General features: G+C 38.4%; 1 protein-coding gene across 1 annotated transcript in view; it reads left to right on the forward strand.

The window, feature by feature from the left end:
- Positions 1-14,591, forward strand: part of AQR (aquarius intron-binding spliceosomal factor) — a 106,415-nt gene that overhangs the window by 62,971 nt on the left and 28,853 nt on the right. The window contains exons 24-25 of the mRNA XM_081228597.1: positions 1,171-1,280; positions 13,643-13,778. Coding sequence (XP_081084723.1) covers positions 1,171-1,280; positions 13,643-13,778 — 246 coding nt within the window. The remainder of the gene's footprint in view (positions 1-1,170; positions 1,281-13,642; positions 13,779-14,591) is intronic.

The raw sequence follows: 14,591 nt of genomic DNA on the forward strand, positions 1-14,591 counted from the left end.
ATAATCAGACCATCCTCTTAAGCGCAAGTTGTTGATTTTTCACAACTGTTCTGTTTACCAGATCTTGGTTCCCATCTATAATTCAAGCAGTTCTCCAACATCACTTTAATTCTCGATGAAATCTTGCAGTTTTTTCTGAGATTGCAATGTGCTAGTATTTTTTTGTCCCCTAAATCTATGTGGTTCGTGAGTTTGGATAGGAAAGGTTTGGACAGTGAGTAATGCCATGTGGTCTGATCTATTGCATCTCAAGTTTTAGATGGAAAATATCAAGAGTTTAGATAGCGTGAATTTTTTTCCTGAAGATTTATGTTTATCTCATCAGTTTCTGAGCTCTAATTGCTAGAATTTTGATAGCAAAGGATATCTGTATACCTTATGTAGCCTGGATGTTTACAAGACTGGATGTTGACCTGGGCGGGGTTAAACTAGTGGTTAATTGGGAGAAATATTTGAGTGGGGGCTAATTTTTAAATGTCATTTTATTAGCATATCTTTCCATGCAATGAAACTTTTGCCTTTCTGCAAAACCTTATAACTGCAGATGTTCCGATAGTAAATACTAGGATTTCAGGGAGCCCCAAATGCGAACATTTCATAGGGAAATGGCTTTCATCAGAACAGTTTGCGATGAGTATAGAGAGCTAATTTAGACTTTCAGTCTAAGATTTGAATGTTGCACTTTACCTTTCCTCTCTGTGATCCTTTTGAAGTATTCTACCTACACATCTCCTAAGAGGACTTCTCCAACCACAAAAACTTTTCAGTTTTCTGCAACTCGTGGAAATTCTGTTAAATAAAATGAAACTTAATGTGATTGTTAATTATTTTACTAATTTTTGCTACTTGAGAGATACATACTGAGCCAAAGCCTTCTCTTTTCATAAATTATCAGAGATGTAATGGACAGATGGTTTTTATGATTTCCAGTTACTAATTTGACCAAGTATACGTATGTAGCAATATCAGAAATCAATAAAAATACTGTTTTGTTTAAATTATAAATGGCCGTAATATAAGATGTTTCCTTCTGTGTTTTTACTTTGATTCTTATCTGACTGAGCAATGCTCATTCGTTTCTGTCCTTCTGATTGTTAGTTTTTGTTACTTTTAAAGGAGCCTACTGATTCTATAAAATTCTCCATCATTCTTTTTTCTTTTATTCTCCAGGCCCTGAACCAGCTGTTTGAGAAAATCATGGCTTTAGACATTGACGAGCGTCACCTCCTGCGTCTAGGTCACGGAGAAGAAGAGCTGGAGACGGAGAAAGATTTCAGCAGGTGAGCAAATGGGGATTAGTTTTGAAACGGTATACAAAGAATTTTTAACCTTCTCCTCTTTTTCTTTAATAAAGGACAGGAAAAGAGAGCAATGAATACTCCAACTGAATTCTGAAGGGTTCTAGTGTAACCTACTTAGGCTATACTAATTGAACCCAAAGTCTGTTCAGGATTTCCCTCTGCTCCAGTTCTGCATGTTTATGCCATTTTTTTCCTCATACAGTTATTTCAGTGAAGAGAGTTATCTTTTCATCTTGTTTAAATTGCATATATCCATTTGCTCTCTATTTATTGAAGTAATTTTTAATGTTGCCAAACCCAAACTGTACAACGTTACGCAATTCCTGTTCACACTTTATCTACACATTTAATTTGCATATATTTTAGACACCAATTAACTGGATTCATTTAATGAAATGCAGTTAGAGATTAATGATAATATAAGCTTTGGGGTTGTAAATATTACTTCAGGAACTTATTGCCAGTTTAGCTGGACTTTATGCTTAATATTACATATTGTAAGGTGACTAAACTTTAGAAGTCAAATTTCTTCTGCTGTTAGTATTTTGGTTTTTTCCTTTAAAGTTGCTTTATGATAGCTCATTTCATTTATATTTAAATTCATTTTTAAAGCATAATTTCAGTCAATAGTCATAATTAACAGGTGTATATAATAAATACAGCCTTTGACTATTGGACATTACTTTTGACTAAACAGATTATAGACATCAAAAGAGCTAAAAGAGTGTTAACTTATTATGTTGCATTTATTTTGAGTTCTTGTATTAAAAAGATCACGCAACAGTTTTTTTTTAACCTCTTTATAGGAGTATAATTGCTTTACAGTGTTGTGTTAGTTTCTGCTGTATAACAAAGTGAATCAGCTAAATGTATAATACATATATCCCCATATGCCCTCCCTCTTGCGTCTCCCTCCCACCCTCCCTATCTCATCCCTCTAGGTGGTCACAGAGCACCAAGCTGATCTCCATGTGCTATGCAGCTGCTTCCCACTAGCTATCTGTTTTATATTTGGTAGTGTATATATGTCAGTGCTACTCTTTCACTTAATCTCAGCTTACCCTTCCCCCTCCCCATGTCCTCAAGTCCATTCTGTACATCTGCATCTTTATTCCTGCCCTACCCCTAGGTTCATTACAACCATTTTTCTTTTTTTTTTTTTTTTAGATTACATATATATCTATATATGTGTGTGTGTGTGTGTGTTAGCATATGGTATTTGTTTTTCTCTTTCTGACTTCACTCTGTGTGACAGACTCTGGATCCATCCCCCTCACGACAAATAACTCAATTTCGTTTCTTTTTATGGCTGAGTAATATTCCATTATATATATCTGGCACATCTTCTTTATCCATTCATATGTCGATGGACACTTAGGTTGCTTCTGTGTCCTGGCTATTGTAAATAGTGCTGCAGTGAACATTGTGGTACTTGTCTCTTTTTGAATTATGGTTTTCTCAGGATATATGCCCAGTGGTGGGATTGCTACATCATATGCCAGATCTATTTTTAGTTTTTTAGGGAACCTCCATACTGTTCTCCATAGAGGCTGTATCAATTTACATTCCCACCAACAGTGCAAGAGGGTTCCCTTTTCTCCACACCCTCTCCAGCATTTATTGTTTGCAGATTTTTTGATGATGGCCATTCTCACCAGTGTGAGATGATACCTCATTGTGGTTTTGATTGCATTTCTCTAATGATTAGTGATGTTGAGCATCCTTTCATGTGTTTGTTGGCAATCTGTGTATCTTCTTGGGAGAAATGTCTGTTTAGATCTTCTGCCTATTTTTGCATTGCGTTGCTTGTTTTTTTGATATTGAGCTGCATGAGCTGCTTGTAAAGTTTGGAGATTACTCCTTTGTCAGTTGCTTCATTTGCAAATATTTTCTCTTATTCTGAGGGTTGTCTTTTCGTCTTGCTTATGGTTTCCTTTGCTGTGCAAAAGCTTTTAAGTTTCATTAGGTCCCATTTGTTTTTTTTTGTTTTTATTTCCATTTCTCTAGGAGGTGGGTCAAAAAGGGTCTTGCTATGATTTATGTCATAGAGTGTTCTGCCTATATTTTCCTCTAAGAGTTTTATAGTGTCTGGCCTTACTTTTAGGTCTTTTTTTCATTTTGTGTTTATTTTTGTGTATGGTGTTAGGAATTGTTCTAATTTCATGCTTTCACATGTAGCTGTCCAGTTTTCCCACCACCACTATTCAAGAGGTTGTCTTTTCTCCATTGTATATTCTTGCCTCCTTTATCAAAGATAAGGGGACCTGTGTGAGTTTACCTCTGGGCTTTCTATCCTGTTCCATTGATCTATATTTCTATTTTTGTGCCACTACCATACTGTCTTGATTGCTGTAGCTTTGTAGTATAGTCTGAAGTCAGGGAGCCTGATTCATCCAGCTCCGTTTTTCTTTCTCAAGGTTGCTTTGGCTATGCGGGGTCTTTTGTTTTTCCATACAAATTGTGAAAATTTTTTTCTAGTTCTGTGAAAAATGCCATTGGTAGTTTGATAGGGATTGCATTGAATCTGTAGATTGCTTTGAGTAGTATAGTCATTTTCACAATGTTGATTCTTCCAACCCAAGAACATGGTATATCTCTCCATCTGTTTGTATCATCTTTAATTTCTTTCATCAGTGTCTTATAGTTTTCTGCAAAGAGGTCTTTTATCTCCTTAGGTGGGTTTATTCCTAGGTATTTTATTCTTTTTGTTGCAATGGTAATGGGAGTGTTTCCTTAATTTCTCTTTCAGATTTTTCATCATTAGTGTGTAAGAATACAAGAGATTTCTGTGCATTAATTTTGTATTCTGCTACTGTACCAAATTCATTGATTAGCTCTAGTAGTTTTCTGGTAGCATCTTTAGGATTCTCTATGTGTAGTATCATGTCATCTGCAAACAGTGACAGTTTTACTTCTTCTTTTCTAATTTGGATTCCTTTTATTTCTTTTTCTTCTCTGATTGCTATGGCTAAAACTTCCAAAACTATGTTAAATAATAGTGGTGAGAGTGGGCAACCTTGTCTTGGTCCTGATCTTAGAGGAAATGGTTTCAGTTTTTCACCATTGAGAATGATGTTGGCTGTGGGTTTGTCATATATGGACTTTATTATGTTGAGGTAGGTTCCCTCTCTGCCTCCTTTCTGGAGAGTTTTTATCATAAATGCCTGTTGAATTTTGTCAAAAGCCTTTTCTGCATCTACTGAGATTATCATATGGTTTTTATCCTTCAGTTTGTTAATATGGTGTATCACATTGATTGATTTGTGTATATTGAAGAATCCTTGCCTTCCTGGGGTAAACCCCACTTGATCATGGTGTATGATCCTTTTACTGTGCTGTTGGATTCTGTTTGCTAGTATTTTGTTGAGGACTTTTGCATCTATGTTCATCAATGATACTGGCCTGTAGTTTTCTTTTTTTGTGAAATCTGTCTGGATTTGGTATCAGGGTGATGATGACCTCATAGAATGACTTTTGGAATGTTCCTCCCTCTGCTATATTTTGGAAGAGTTTGAGAAGGATAGGTGTTAGCTCTTCTCTAAATGTTTGATAGAATTTGCTTGTGAAACCATCTGGTCCTGGGCTTTTGTTTGTTGGAAGATTTTTAATCACAGTTTCAATTTCAGTGCTTGTGATTGGTCTGTTTATATTTTCTGTTTCTTCCTGGTTCGGTCTCGGAAGGTTGTGCTTTTCTAAGAATTTGTCCATTTCTTCCAGGTTGTCCATTTTACTGGCATATAGTGGCTTGTAGTAATCTCTCAGGATCCTTTGTATTTCTGCAGTATCAGTTGTTACTTCTCCTTTTTCGTTTCTAATTCTGTTGATTTGAGTCTTCTCCCATTTTCTCTTGATGAGTCTGGCTAATGGTTTATCTTTTTTCTTATGTTCCCAAAGAACCAGCTTTTAGTTTTATTGATCTTTGCTATTGTTTCCTTCATTTCTTTTTCATTTACTTCTGATCTCATCTTTATGATTCATTCTGCTAACTTTGGGGGGGGGTTTGTTCTTTCTCTAATTGCTTTAGGTGTAAGGTTAGGTTGTTTATTTGAGATGTTTCTTGTTTCTTGAGGTAGGAATTGTATTGCTATAAACTTCCCTCTTAAAACTGCTTTTGCTGCGTCCAATAGGTTTTGGGTCATTGTGTTTTCGTTGTCATTTGTTTCTAGGTATTTTTTCATTTCCACTTTGTTTTCTTCAGTGATCTCTTGGTTATTTAGTAGTGTATTGTTTAGCCTCTGTGTGTTTGTAGTTTGTACAGTTTTTTCCTGTAATTGATATCTGGTCTCATAGCATTGTGTTCGGAAAAGATACTTGATAAGATTTCAATTTTGTTAAATTTACCAAGACTTGATTTGTGACTCAAGATATGGTCTATCCTGGAGAATGTTCTATAAACACTTGAGAAGAAAGTGTATTCTGTTGTTTTTGGATGGAATGTCCTATAAATATCAATTAAGTCCATCTTGTTTAATGTGTCCTTTAAACCTTATGTTTCCTTATTTATTTTCATTTTGGATGATCTGTGCACTGGTGAAAGTGGGGTGTTAAAGTCCCCTACTTTTATTGTGTTACTGTCGATTTCCCCTTTAATGGTTGTTAGCATTTGCCTTATGTATTGAGGAGCTCCTATGTTGGGTGCATAAATATTTACAATTGTTATCTTCTTGGATTGATCCCTTGATCATTATGTAGTGTCCTTCTTTGTCTCTTGTATTAGTCTTTAAAGTCTATATTTTCTGATATGAGAATTGCTACTCCAGCTTTCTTTTGATTTCCATTTGCATGGAATATCTTTTTCCATCCCCTCAGTTTCAGTCTGTATGTGTCCCTAGGTCTGAAGTGGGTCTCTTGCAGACAGCATATATACGGATCTTGTTTTTGTATCCATTCAGCCAGTCTGTGTCTTTTGGTTGGAGCATTTAATCCATTTACATTTAAGGTAATTATTGATATGTATGTTCTTATTACCATTTTCTTAATTGTTTTGGGTTTGTTTTTGTAGGTCTTTTCCTTCTCTTGTGTTTCCTGCCTAGAGAAGTTCCTTTAATGTTTGTTGTAAGGCTGGTTTGGCAGTGCTGAATTCTCTTGGCCTTTGCTTGTCTGTAAAGGTTTTAATTTCTCCATTGAATCTGAATGAGATCCTTGCTGGGTAGAATAATCTTGGTTGTAGGTTTTTCCCTTTCATCACTTTAAATATGTCCTGCCACTCCCTTCTGGCTTGCAGAGTTTCTGCTGAAAGATCAGCTGTTAACCTTTATGGGGATTCCCTTGTATGTTATTTGTTGCTTTTCCCTTGCTGCTTTTAATAATTTTTTCTTTGTATTTAGTTTTTGATAGTTTGATTAATATGTGTCTTGGCATGTTTCTCCTGGGATTTATCCTGTATGGGACTCTCTGTGCTTCCTCAACTTGACTGACTATTCCCTTTCCCATGTTAGGGAAATTTTCAACTATAATCTCTTCAAATATTTTCTCAGGCCCTTTCTTTTTGTCTTCTTCTGGGATGCATATAATTCGAATGTTGGTGTGTTTAATGTTGTCCCAGAGATCTCTGAGACTGTCCTCAATTCTTTTCATTCTTTCTTCTTTTTTTTTTTTAATTTTATTTATTTATTTATGGCTGTTTTGGGTCTTCGTTTCTGTGCAAGGGCCTTCTCTAGTTGCGGCAAATGGGGGCCACTCCTCATCGTGGTGCGCGGGCCTCTCATTATCGCGGCCTCTCTTGTTGCGGAGCACAGGCTCCAGACACGCAGGCTCAGTAATTGTGGCTCACGGGGCTATCTGCTCCGCGGCATGTGGGATCTTCCCAGATCAGGGCTCGAACCCATGTCCCCTGCATTGGCAGGCAGATTCTCAACCACTGCACCACCAGGGAAGCCCCATTCTTTCTTCTTTATTCTGGTCTGTGGTAGTTATTTCCACTATTTTATCTTCCAGGTCACTTATCCTTTCTTCTGCCTGTTATTCTGCTATTGATTTCTTCTAGAGAATTTTTAATTTCATTTATTGTGCTGTTCATCATTGTTTGTTTGCTCTTTAGTTTTTCTAGGTGCTTGTTCAACGTTTCTTATATTTTCTCCATTCTGTTTCCAAGATTTTGGATCATCTTTACTATTATTACTCTGAATTCTTTTTCAGGTAGACTGCCTGTTTCTTCTTCATTTGTTTGGTCTGGTGGGTTTTTACCTTGCTTCTTCATCTGCTGCATATTTCTCTGTTTTCTCATTTTGTTTAACTTTCTGTGTTTGGGGTCTCCTTTTCACAGGCTGCAGGTTCATAGTTCCTGTTGTTTTTGGTGTCTGCCCCCAGTGGCTGAGGTTGGTTCAGTGGCTTGTGGAGTGGTCTGGTGCCTATGTTCTGGTGGGTGGGGCTGGATTTTGTGTTTCTGGAGGGCAGGTCCGTGTCCATTGGTGTGTTTTGAGGTGTCTATGAATTTAGTATGATTTTAGGCGGCCTTTCTGCTAATGGGTGGGTTTGTGTTCCTGTCTTGCTAGTTGTTTGGTATGGGGCGTCCAGCACTGGTGTTAGCTTGCTGTTGGGTGGAGCTGGGTCTTAGCATTGAGATGGAGATCTGTGGGAGAACTCTTGCCGATTGATATTACATGAGGCTGGGAGGCCTCTGGTGGTCCAATGTCCTGATCTCGGCTCTCCCACCTCAGAGGCTCAGGCCTGACACCAGGCCAGAACACCAAGACCGTGTCAGCCACATGGCTCAGAATAAAAGGGAGAAAAAAAGAAAGAAAGAAGGAAATAAATAAATAAATAAATAAAAATTTTATAAGTTATTAAAATAAAGAAAATAATAAAAATAAAAAAGAGAGCAACCAAACCAGGAAACAAATCCACTAATGATAACAAGCACTAAACACTAAACTAAGATAAACATAAAAATCAGAAACAAATCAGTTGCAGACAGCAAACCCCAAGTCTACAGTTGCTCCCAAAGTCCACCGCCACAATTTTGGGATGATTCATTGTCTATTCAGGTATTCCACAGATGCAGGGTACATCAAGTTGATTGTGGGGATTTAATCTGCTGCTCCTGAGGCTTCATGGAGAAGTTTCCCTTTCTCTTTGTTTGCACAGCTCTTGGGGTTTAGCTTTAATTTTGGCCCACCTCAGCATGTAGGTTGCCCTCAGGCATCTGTTCACCGCCCAGACAGGAGCGGCTTAAAGCAGTGGCTGATTAGGCGGCTCCTGCTTATTCAGGCCTGGGGGAGGGAGAGGTGTGCTAGTTACAATTGGAATATGGGGTGAGCCTGAGGCGGCAGAGGCTGGCGTGACATTGCAACAGCCTGGGTGCGCCATGTGGTCTCCCAGGGAAGTTGTCCCTGGATCACGGGACCCTGGCAGTGGTGGGCTGCACCGGCTCCTGGGGCTTGGGGGGGGGAGGCAGGTGTGGACAGTGACCTGTGTTTGCACATAGGCTTCTTGGTGGCTGCAGGAGCAGCCTTAGTGTCTCATGCCCTTCTCTGGGGTCCATGCTCATAGCCGCGGCTCACACCTGTTTCTGGAGCTCGTTTAGGTGGTGCTCTGAATCCCCTCTCCTCTCGCACCCCAAAACAGTGGCCTCTTGCCTCTTAGGCAGCTCCAGACTTTTTCCCGGACTCCCTCCCAGCTGTGGTGCACTAGCCCCCTGCAGGCTGTGTTCACGCCGCCAACCCCAGTCCTCTCCCTGCGCACCGACTGAAGCCTGAGCATCAGGTCCCAGCCCCGCCCGTCCTGGCGGGTGAGCCTACAAGCCTCTTGGGCTGGTGAATGCCGGTCGGCACCGATCCTCTGTGTGGGAATCTCTCCGCTTTGCCCTCCGCACCCCTGTTGCTGCGCTCTCCTCCATGGCTCCAAAGCTCCCCCCTCCGCCACCCACACTCTCCGCCCACAAAGGGGCTTCCTAGTGTGTGGAAACCTTTCCTCCTTCACAGCTCCCTCCTACTGGTGCAGGTCCCGTCCCTATCCTTTTGTCTCTGTTTATTCTTTTTTCTTTTGCCCTACCCAGATACGTGGGGGAGTTTCTTGCCTTTTGGGAGGTCTGAGGTCTTCTTCCAGCGTTCAGTAGGTGTTCTGTAGGAGTTGTTCCACATGTAGATGTATTTTTGATGTATTTGTGGGGAGGAAGGTGATCTCCAAGACTTACTCCTCTGCCATCTTGAAGGTCCCCCTCCCAAAATATTTTAGCTTCTGAAAAGTCAGTGGGCAAGATCAACACACATTAATTTATTTAGGGCTGTAGATTCTTAATTTTGGATCAACTTGCAATGCTTCCCTGAGTTCTTCCCATGGGTATTTCTTATTATTAAACCTAACTTACACAAGTGGGCTCAACTCTAAAATCTACCAATCCATAATTCATTGAATATATGAGTGCTCATGGTATGCTAAATAGTGTAGTTATAAGTGTGGTGCAGTTCAATTTCTGGTATTTAAAGGTATTATAATACAAAAGCAGCAGAATTTTAAAAATGATTTCAGGTACTACCATGTTTCTCAGGAAAAAAGTACTTTTTGCTTTCTGATAGGCAAGTCAAGCTCCAGATCTTGTTAATAATGTGTGTGCTTGTTGGATTGTGCATTTATTTCATATTTCTCTCTTTGTCATAATTAAAAAGAAAAATAGTGAATATTGTTTCACAATAAAATTAATATCACTTTCCCTAAACAAAAATTTTTGTATCTAGTAAGATAGTGGAGAGGGAGTGATCACTCATAATGCTACTTCTCCCAAACAAGTTTTTATTAGTCTCTTTTTCAATAATCATCTGTAACTATGTATTATATATAATTGTGTACAGGCATACCGCAGAGACTTTGCAGATTCAGTTTCAGACCATCAAAATCAAGTGCATATCACAATAAAGCGAGTCACGTGGATTTTTTGGCTTCCCAGTGCATATAAAAGTATTGTTTACACTATACTATAGTCTACTAAGCATGCAATAGCATTATGTCTTAAAAAACAATGTACATGCCTTAGTTAAAAAATGCTTTATTACTAAAAAATGCTAGGCATCATCTGAGCCTTCAACAGGCTGTAATCTTTGCTGGTGAGGGTCTTGCCTCAATGTTGATAGCTGCTGGCTGATCAGGGTGGTGGTTGCTGAAGGTGGGGGGGCGCTATGGCAACTTACTAAAATGAGACAGCAATGAAGTTTTCCCTGTGGATTGAATCTTGATTTCTCTGTAGCAGGCAATGCTGCTTGGTAGTATTTTACCCATAATAGAACTTCTTTCAAAATTAGAGTCAATCCTACCAAACTCTGCTGCTACTTTGTCAACTAAATGTATGTAATATTCTAAATCCTTTGTGGTTATTTCAACAGTCTTCATGTCATCTTCACCAGGAATAGATTCCATCTCAAGAAACTTCTTTCTTTGCTCTCCCATAAGAGGCAACTCCTCATCTGTTAAAGTGTCATCTTGAGATTGAGGCGATTTAGTCCCATCTTCAGGTTCTACTTCTGATTCTAGTTCTCTTGCTACTTCCTACCACAACTGCAGTTTTTTTTCCTCCACTGAAGTCTTAATCCCCTGAAAGTCATCCAGGAGGGTTAGGATCAACTTCTTCCAAACTCCTGTTAATTTTGATGTTTTGACCTCTTCCAGTGAATCACGAATGTCCTTAGTGGCATCTAAAATGGTGAATCCTTTCCAGAAGATTTTCAGTTTACTTTGCCCAGAACCATGAGAGGAATCACCATCTATGGCAGCTATAGTCGTACAAAATATATTTCTTATATAATAAGACTTGAAAGTCGAACGACTCCTTGATGCATGGGCTGCAGAACAGATGTTGTATTAGCAGGCCTGAAAACAACATGAATCTCATTGTACATCTCCTTCAGAGTTCTTGGGTACCAGGTGCATTGTTGATGAGCAGTAATATGTTGAAAGGAATCTTTTTCCTGAGAAGGAGGTGCAAACAGTGGGCTTAAAATATTCAGTAAACCATGTTGTAAACAGATGTGCTGTCATCCAGGCTTTGTTCCATTAACAGAGCGCAAGCAGAGTAGATTTAGCATAAGTCTTCAGGACCCTAGGATTTCTGGAATGGTGAATGAGCATTGGCTTCAACTTAACAGTCACCAGCAGCATTAGCCCCTAACAAGAGAGTCAGCCTGTCCTTTGAACCTTTGAAGATGGGCACTGACTTCTCCTCTCTAGCTATGGAAGTCCTAGATGGCATCTTCTTCCAATAGAAGGCTGTATTTTTTCTACACTGAAAATCTGTTGTTTAGTGTAGCCACCTTCGTTATCACAGCTAGATCTTATGTATAACTTGCTGCAGCTTCTACATCAGCACTTGCTGCTTCACGCTGCACTTTTACGTTTTGGAGGCAGCTTCTTTCCTAAAACCTCATGAACCAGCCTTGGCTAGATTCAAACTCTTCTGCTGCTGCTCCCTCACCTATCTCAACCTTACTAGAATTAAAGAGAGTGAGTTATGGCCTTGCGTTCTCTGGATTAGGCTTTGGCTTAAGAGAATGTTGTGGCTAGTTTGATCTTCTGTCCAAACCACTAAAGCTTTTTTCATATCAACAATAAGGCTGTTTTACTTTCTTATCATTCGTGTGTTCACTGGAGTAGCACTTTTTTTTAAATTTATTTATTTATTTATTTTTGGCTGCGTCGGGTCTTTGTTACTGCGCGTGGGCTTTCTCTAGTTGCGGTGAGCGGGGGGCTACTCTTCATTGTGGTGCACGGGCTTCTCATTGTGGTGCTTCTCTTACTGTAGAGCATGGGCTCTAGGTGCACGGGCTACAGTAGTTGTGGCATGCGGGCTCAGTAGTTGTGGCTCATGGGCCCTAGAGCACAGGCTCAGTAGTTGTAGTGCACAGGCTTGGTTGCTCCGCAGCACGTGGGATCTTCCCGGACCAGGGATCGAACGTGCGTCCCCTGCATTGGCAGGCGGAGTTTTAACCACTGCGCCACCAGGGAAGTCCCTAGAATAGCACTTTTAATTCCCTTCAAGAACTTTTCCTTTACGTTCACAACTTCACTAACTGTTTGGTGCAAGAGACCTAGCTTTTGGCCTGTCTCAGCTTTCAGTATGCCTTCCTCCCTAACCTTAATCATTTCTGGCTTTTGACTTGAAGTGAGACATGCAACTGAACACTGAGAGGCCACTGTAGGGTTATTAATTGGCCTTAACTTCAATATTGTTGTGTCTCAGGGAATAAGGAGGCCTGAGGAGAGGGAGAAAGACGGGGGAATGGCCAATTGATGGAGCACATCAGAACACACACACAACATTTATCAGTTAGGTTTGCCATCTTGCATGGTCATGGTTTGTGGCACCCCAAAACAATTACAATAGTAATATCAAAGATTACATATCACAGATAACAAATGTAATAATAATGAAAATGTTTGAAATAGTTCAAGAATTTCCTAAATGTGACACAGAGACATGAAGTTAGCAAATGCTGTTGGAAAAAACAGCACTGATAGACTTGCTCAATGCAGGGTTACCACAAACCTTCAATTTGTAAAAAATGCAGTATCTGCAAAGTGCAGTAAAGTGAAGCACAATAAAATGAGGTGTTCCTGTACCTTGCTTTTTAAAATTAATTAGTAGACTTTTTTTTAGTATAGTTTTAGATTTACAGAATAATTGAGCAAATATTACATAGAATTCCATTGTATGTTGCTTCTTTTTTTTTTTTTTAAATTAGTGTTAAAGGATTGAAGGAGGCACTTCTTATGGTGGAAAGAGTGTACATAGGCTTTGGGATCCAATTCTGGTTCCACTTTTTTCCTTAACTACCTATCTCTGGGCCGGGTACTCTCCAAATTTTAGTTTTCTTACTCATTCAGCAAACATTTATGAACATACTTGGTCCAGATGCCAAGCTCCATGCTCTATGCCAAAGAAGGATCAAATAAATTTTAAAATTACTTTTCAAAACCTTTAGAGCTAATCTACTTTTATGATAGTGCTATTCAGAGTAGCCGATTTGTAAACTGTATTCTGGTCTGTTATGATATGAACTAGCACCTGAATGCACTGTAGTGTTTCCTTTTTTGTGAAGGTCTTTTTATGAAGAGAAAAAAAAAAGCCGAACTAGAGGTGTGTTTAGTAATGTAGTTGATTTTCCTGTCTCACAGACCACTAACACATTTGCAGATCAGCCCTGATCCATAGGGTACATTTTAAGTAGCTTTAGTATAAAATAACTCAAGAACTGTTACTTATAGTAAATATAAACTTATGTTTTCTACCGTTCTTTTTTTCTCTTTGGCCATTTATCATTTCTATTATGATTTTCTTAAATATTTTGCTGACAGTTTCCGTGCAAGTCTCTTCATTATGTAATTTTGCCTTTTTGCTTAATTGAAATTTTTAGGTATGGAAGAGTTAATTATGTCCTAGCTCGAAGAATAGAACTTTTAGAAGAAGTCAAACGATTGCAGAAGAGTCTAGGGGTTCCAGGAGATGCTTCATATACTTGTGAAACTGCAGGCTATTTCTTCTTATATCAGGTAAGAGGTCAAGGGTTTTAAAATCATACTTTATTGTAATATGGTCTTCAGTTGGAAACTGTGATGGGTTCTGGAGATCCTTTCTTGAAAGCTTACTTTTTTGTTGAGTAGATTAAAATATATGCTATTGCCAAAGCTATATTTGTGAGTGTTAAATGTTTGTATTTCCTATTATCTTCACTTTTCTTTGCTAAATAACTTTGCTTGATAACTCATTCAGTGAAAGGCCAATGTTGCTACTTTAAAATCTTTTTTCTTCTTTTTTTCTTGCTGTTGACAAAGTTTCTAGTCTCTCTCTCTCTTTTTTTTTTTTTTGTTTTGTTTTCATTTTTTTCCATTACTATAGAACTATAACCAAACAGTCTAGCTACCCAGTGGTAACAAATACAGTTCTTTAACTTGCTTTTGCTATGCATATTAATCAAGTAATGAAGAAAAACATACTTTCTTTTTAAATTTCTAGAAGTACATTTTGTTTTAGAATTAATTTCAAAGTAGGAGTTTAAGTTAAAAATTCTTTGACTTCAATTTAGAGACATGTTTTTGCTTTTGTTTGGGGGTGAGAAAATTAATGAGAAGTGTAAAGCCAAATAAAATAAATAAAAATAAACTTTAAAAGTCAACTGGTTTACTAATAATTTTAAATGGATTAAACATAAATAATGAAGATTTTTGTATAACTGTATTTGTTGTCTTTGTTCTAATGCTATTTGTATGTTTTAGGTATAAATCATAACACTGAAATTGTAAAATATATATGAAAAAAAGAGTTTATGCTCATTATAAGCAGATAAACCAGTTGAGTCCATTCAG

This window comes from Mesoplodon bidens (assembly GCF_964165515.1).
Source record: "Mesoplodon bidens genome assembly, chromosome: 3".
In the NCBI taxonomy this organism is placed as follows: Eukaryota; Metazoa; Chordata; class Mammalia; order Artiodactyla; family Ziphiidae; genus Mesoplodon; species Mesoplodon bidens.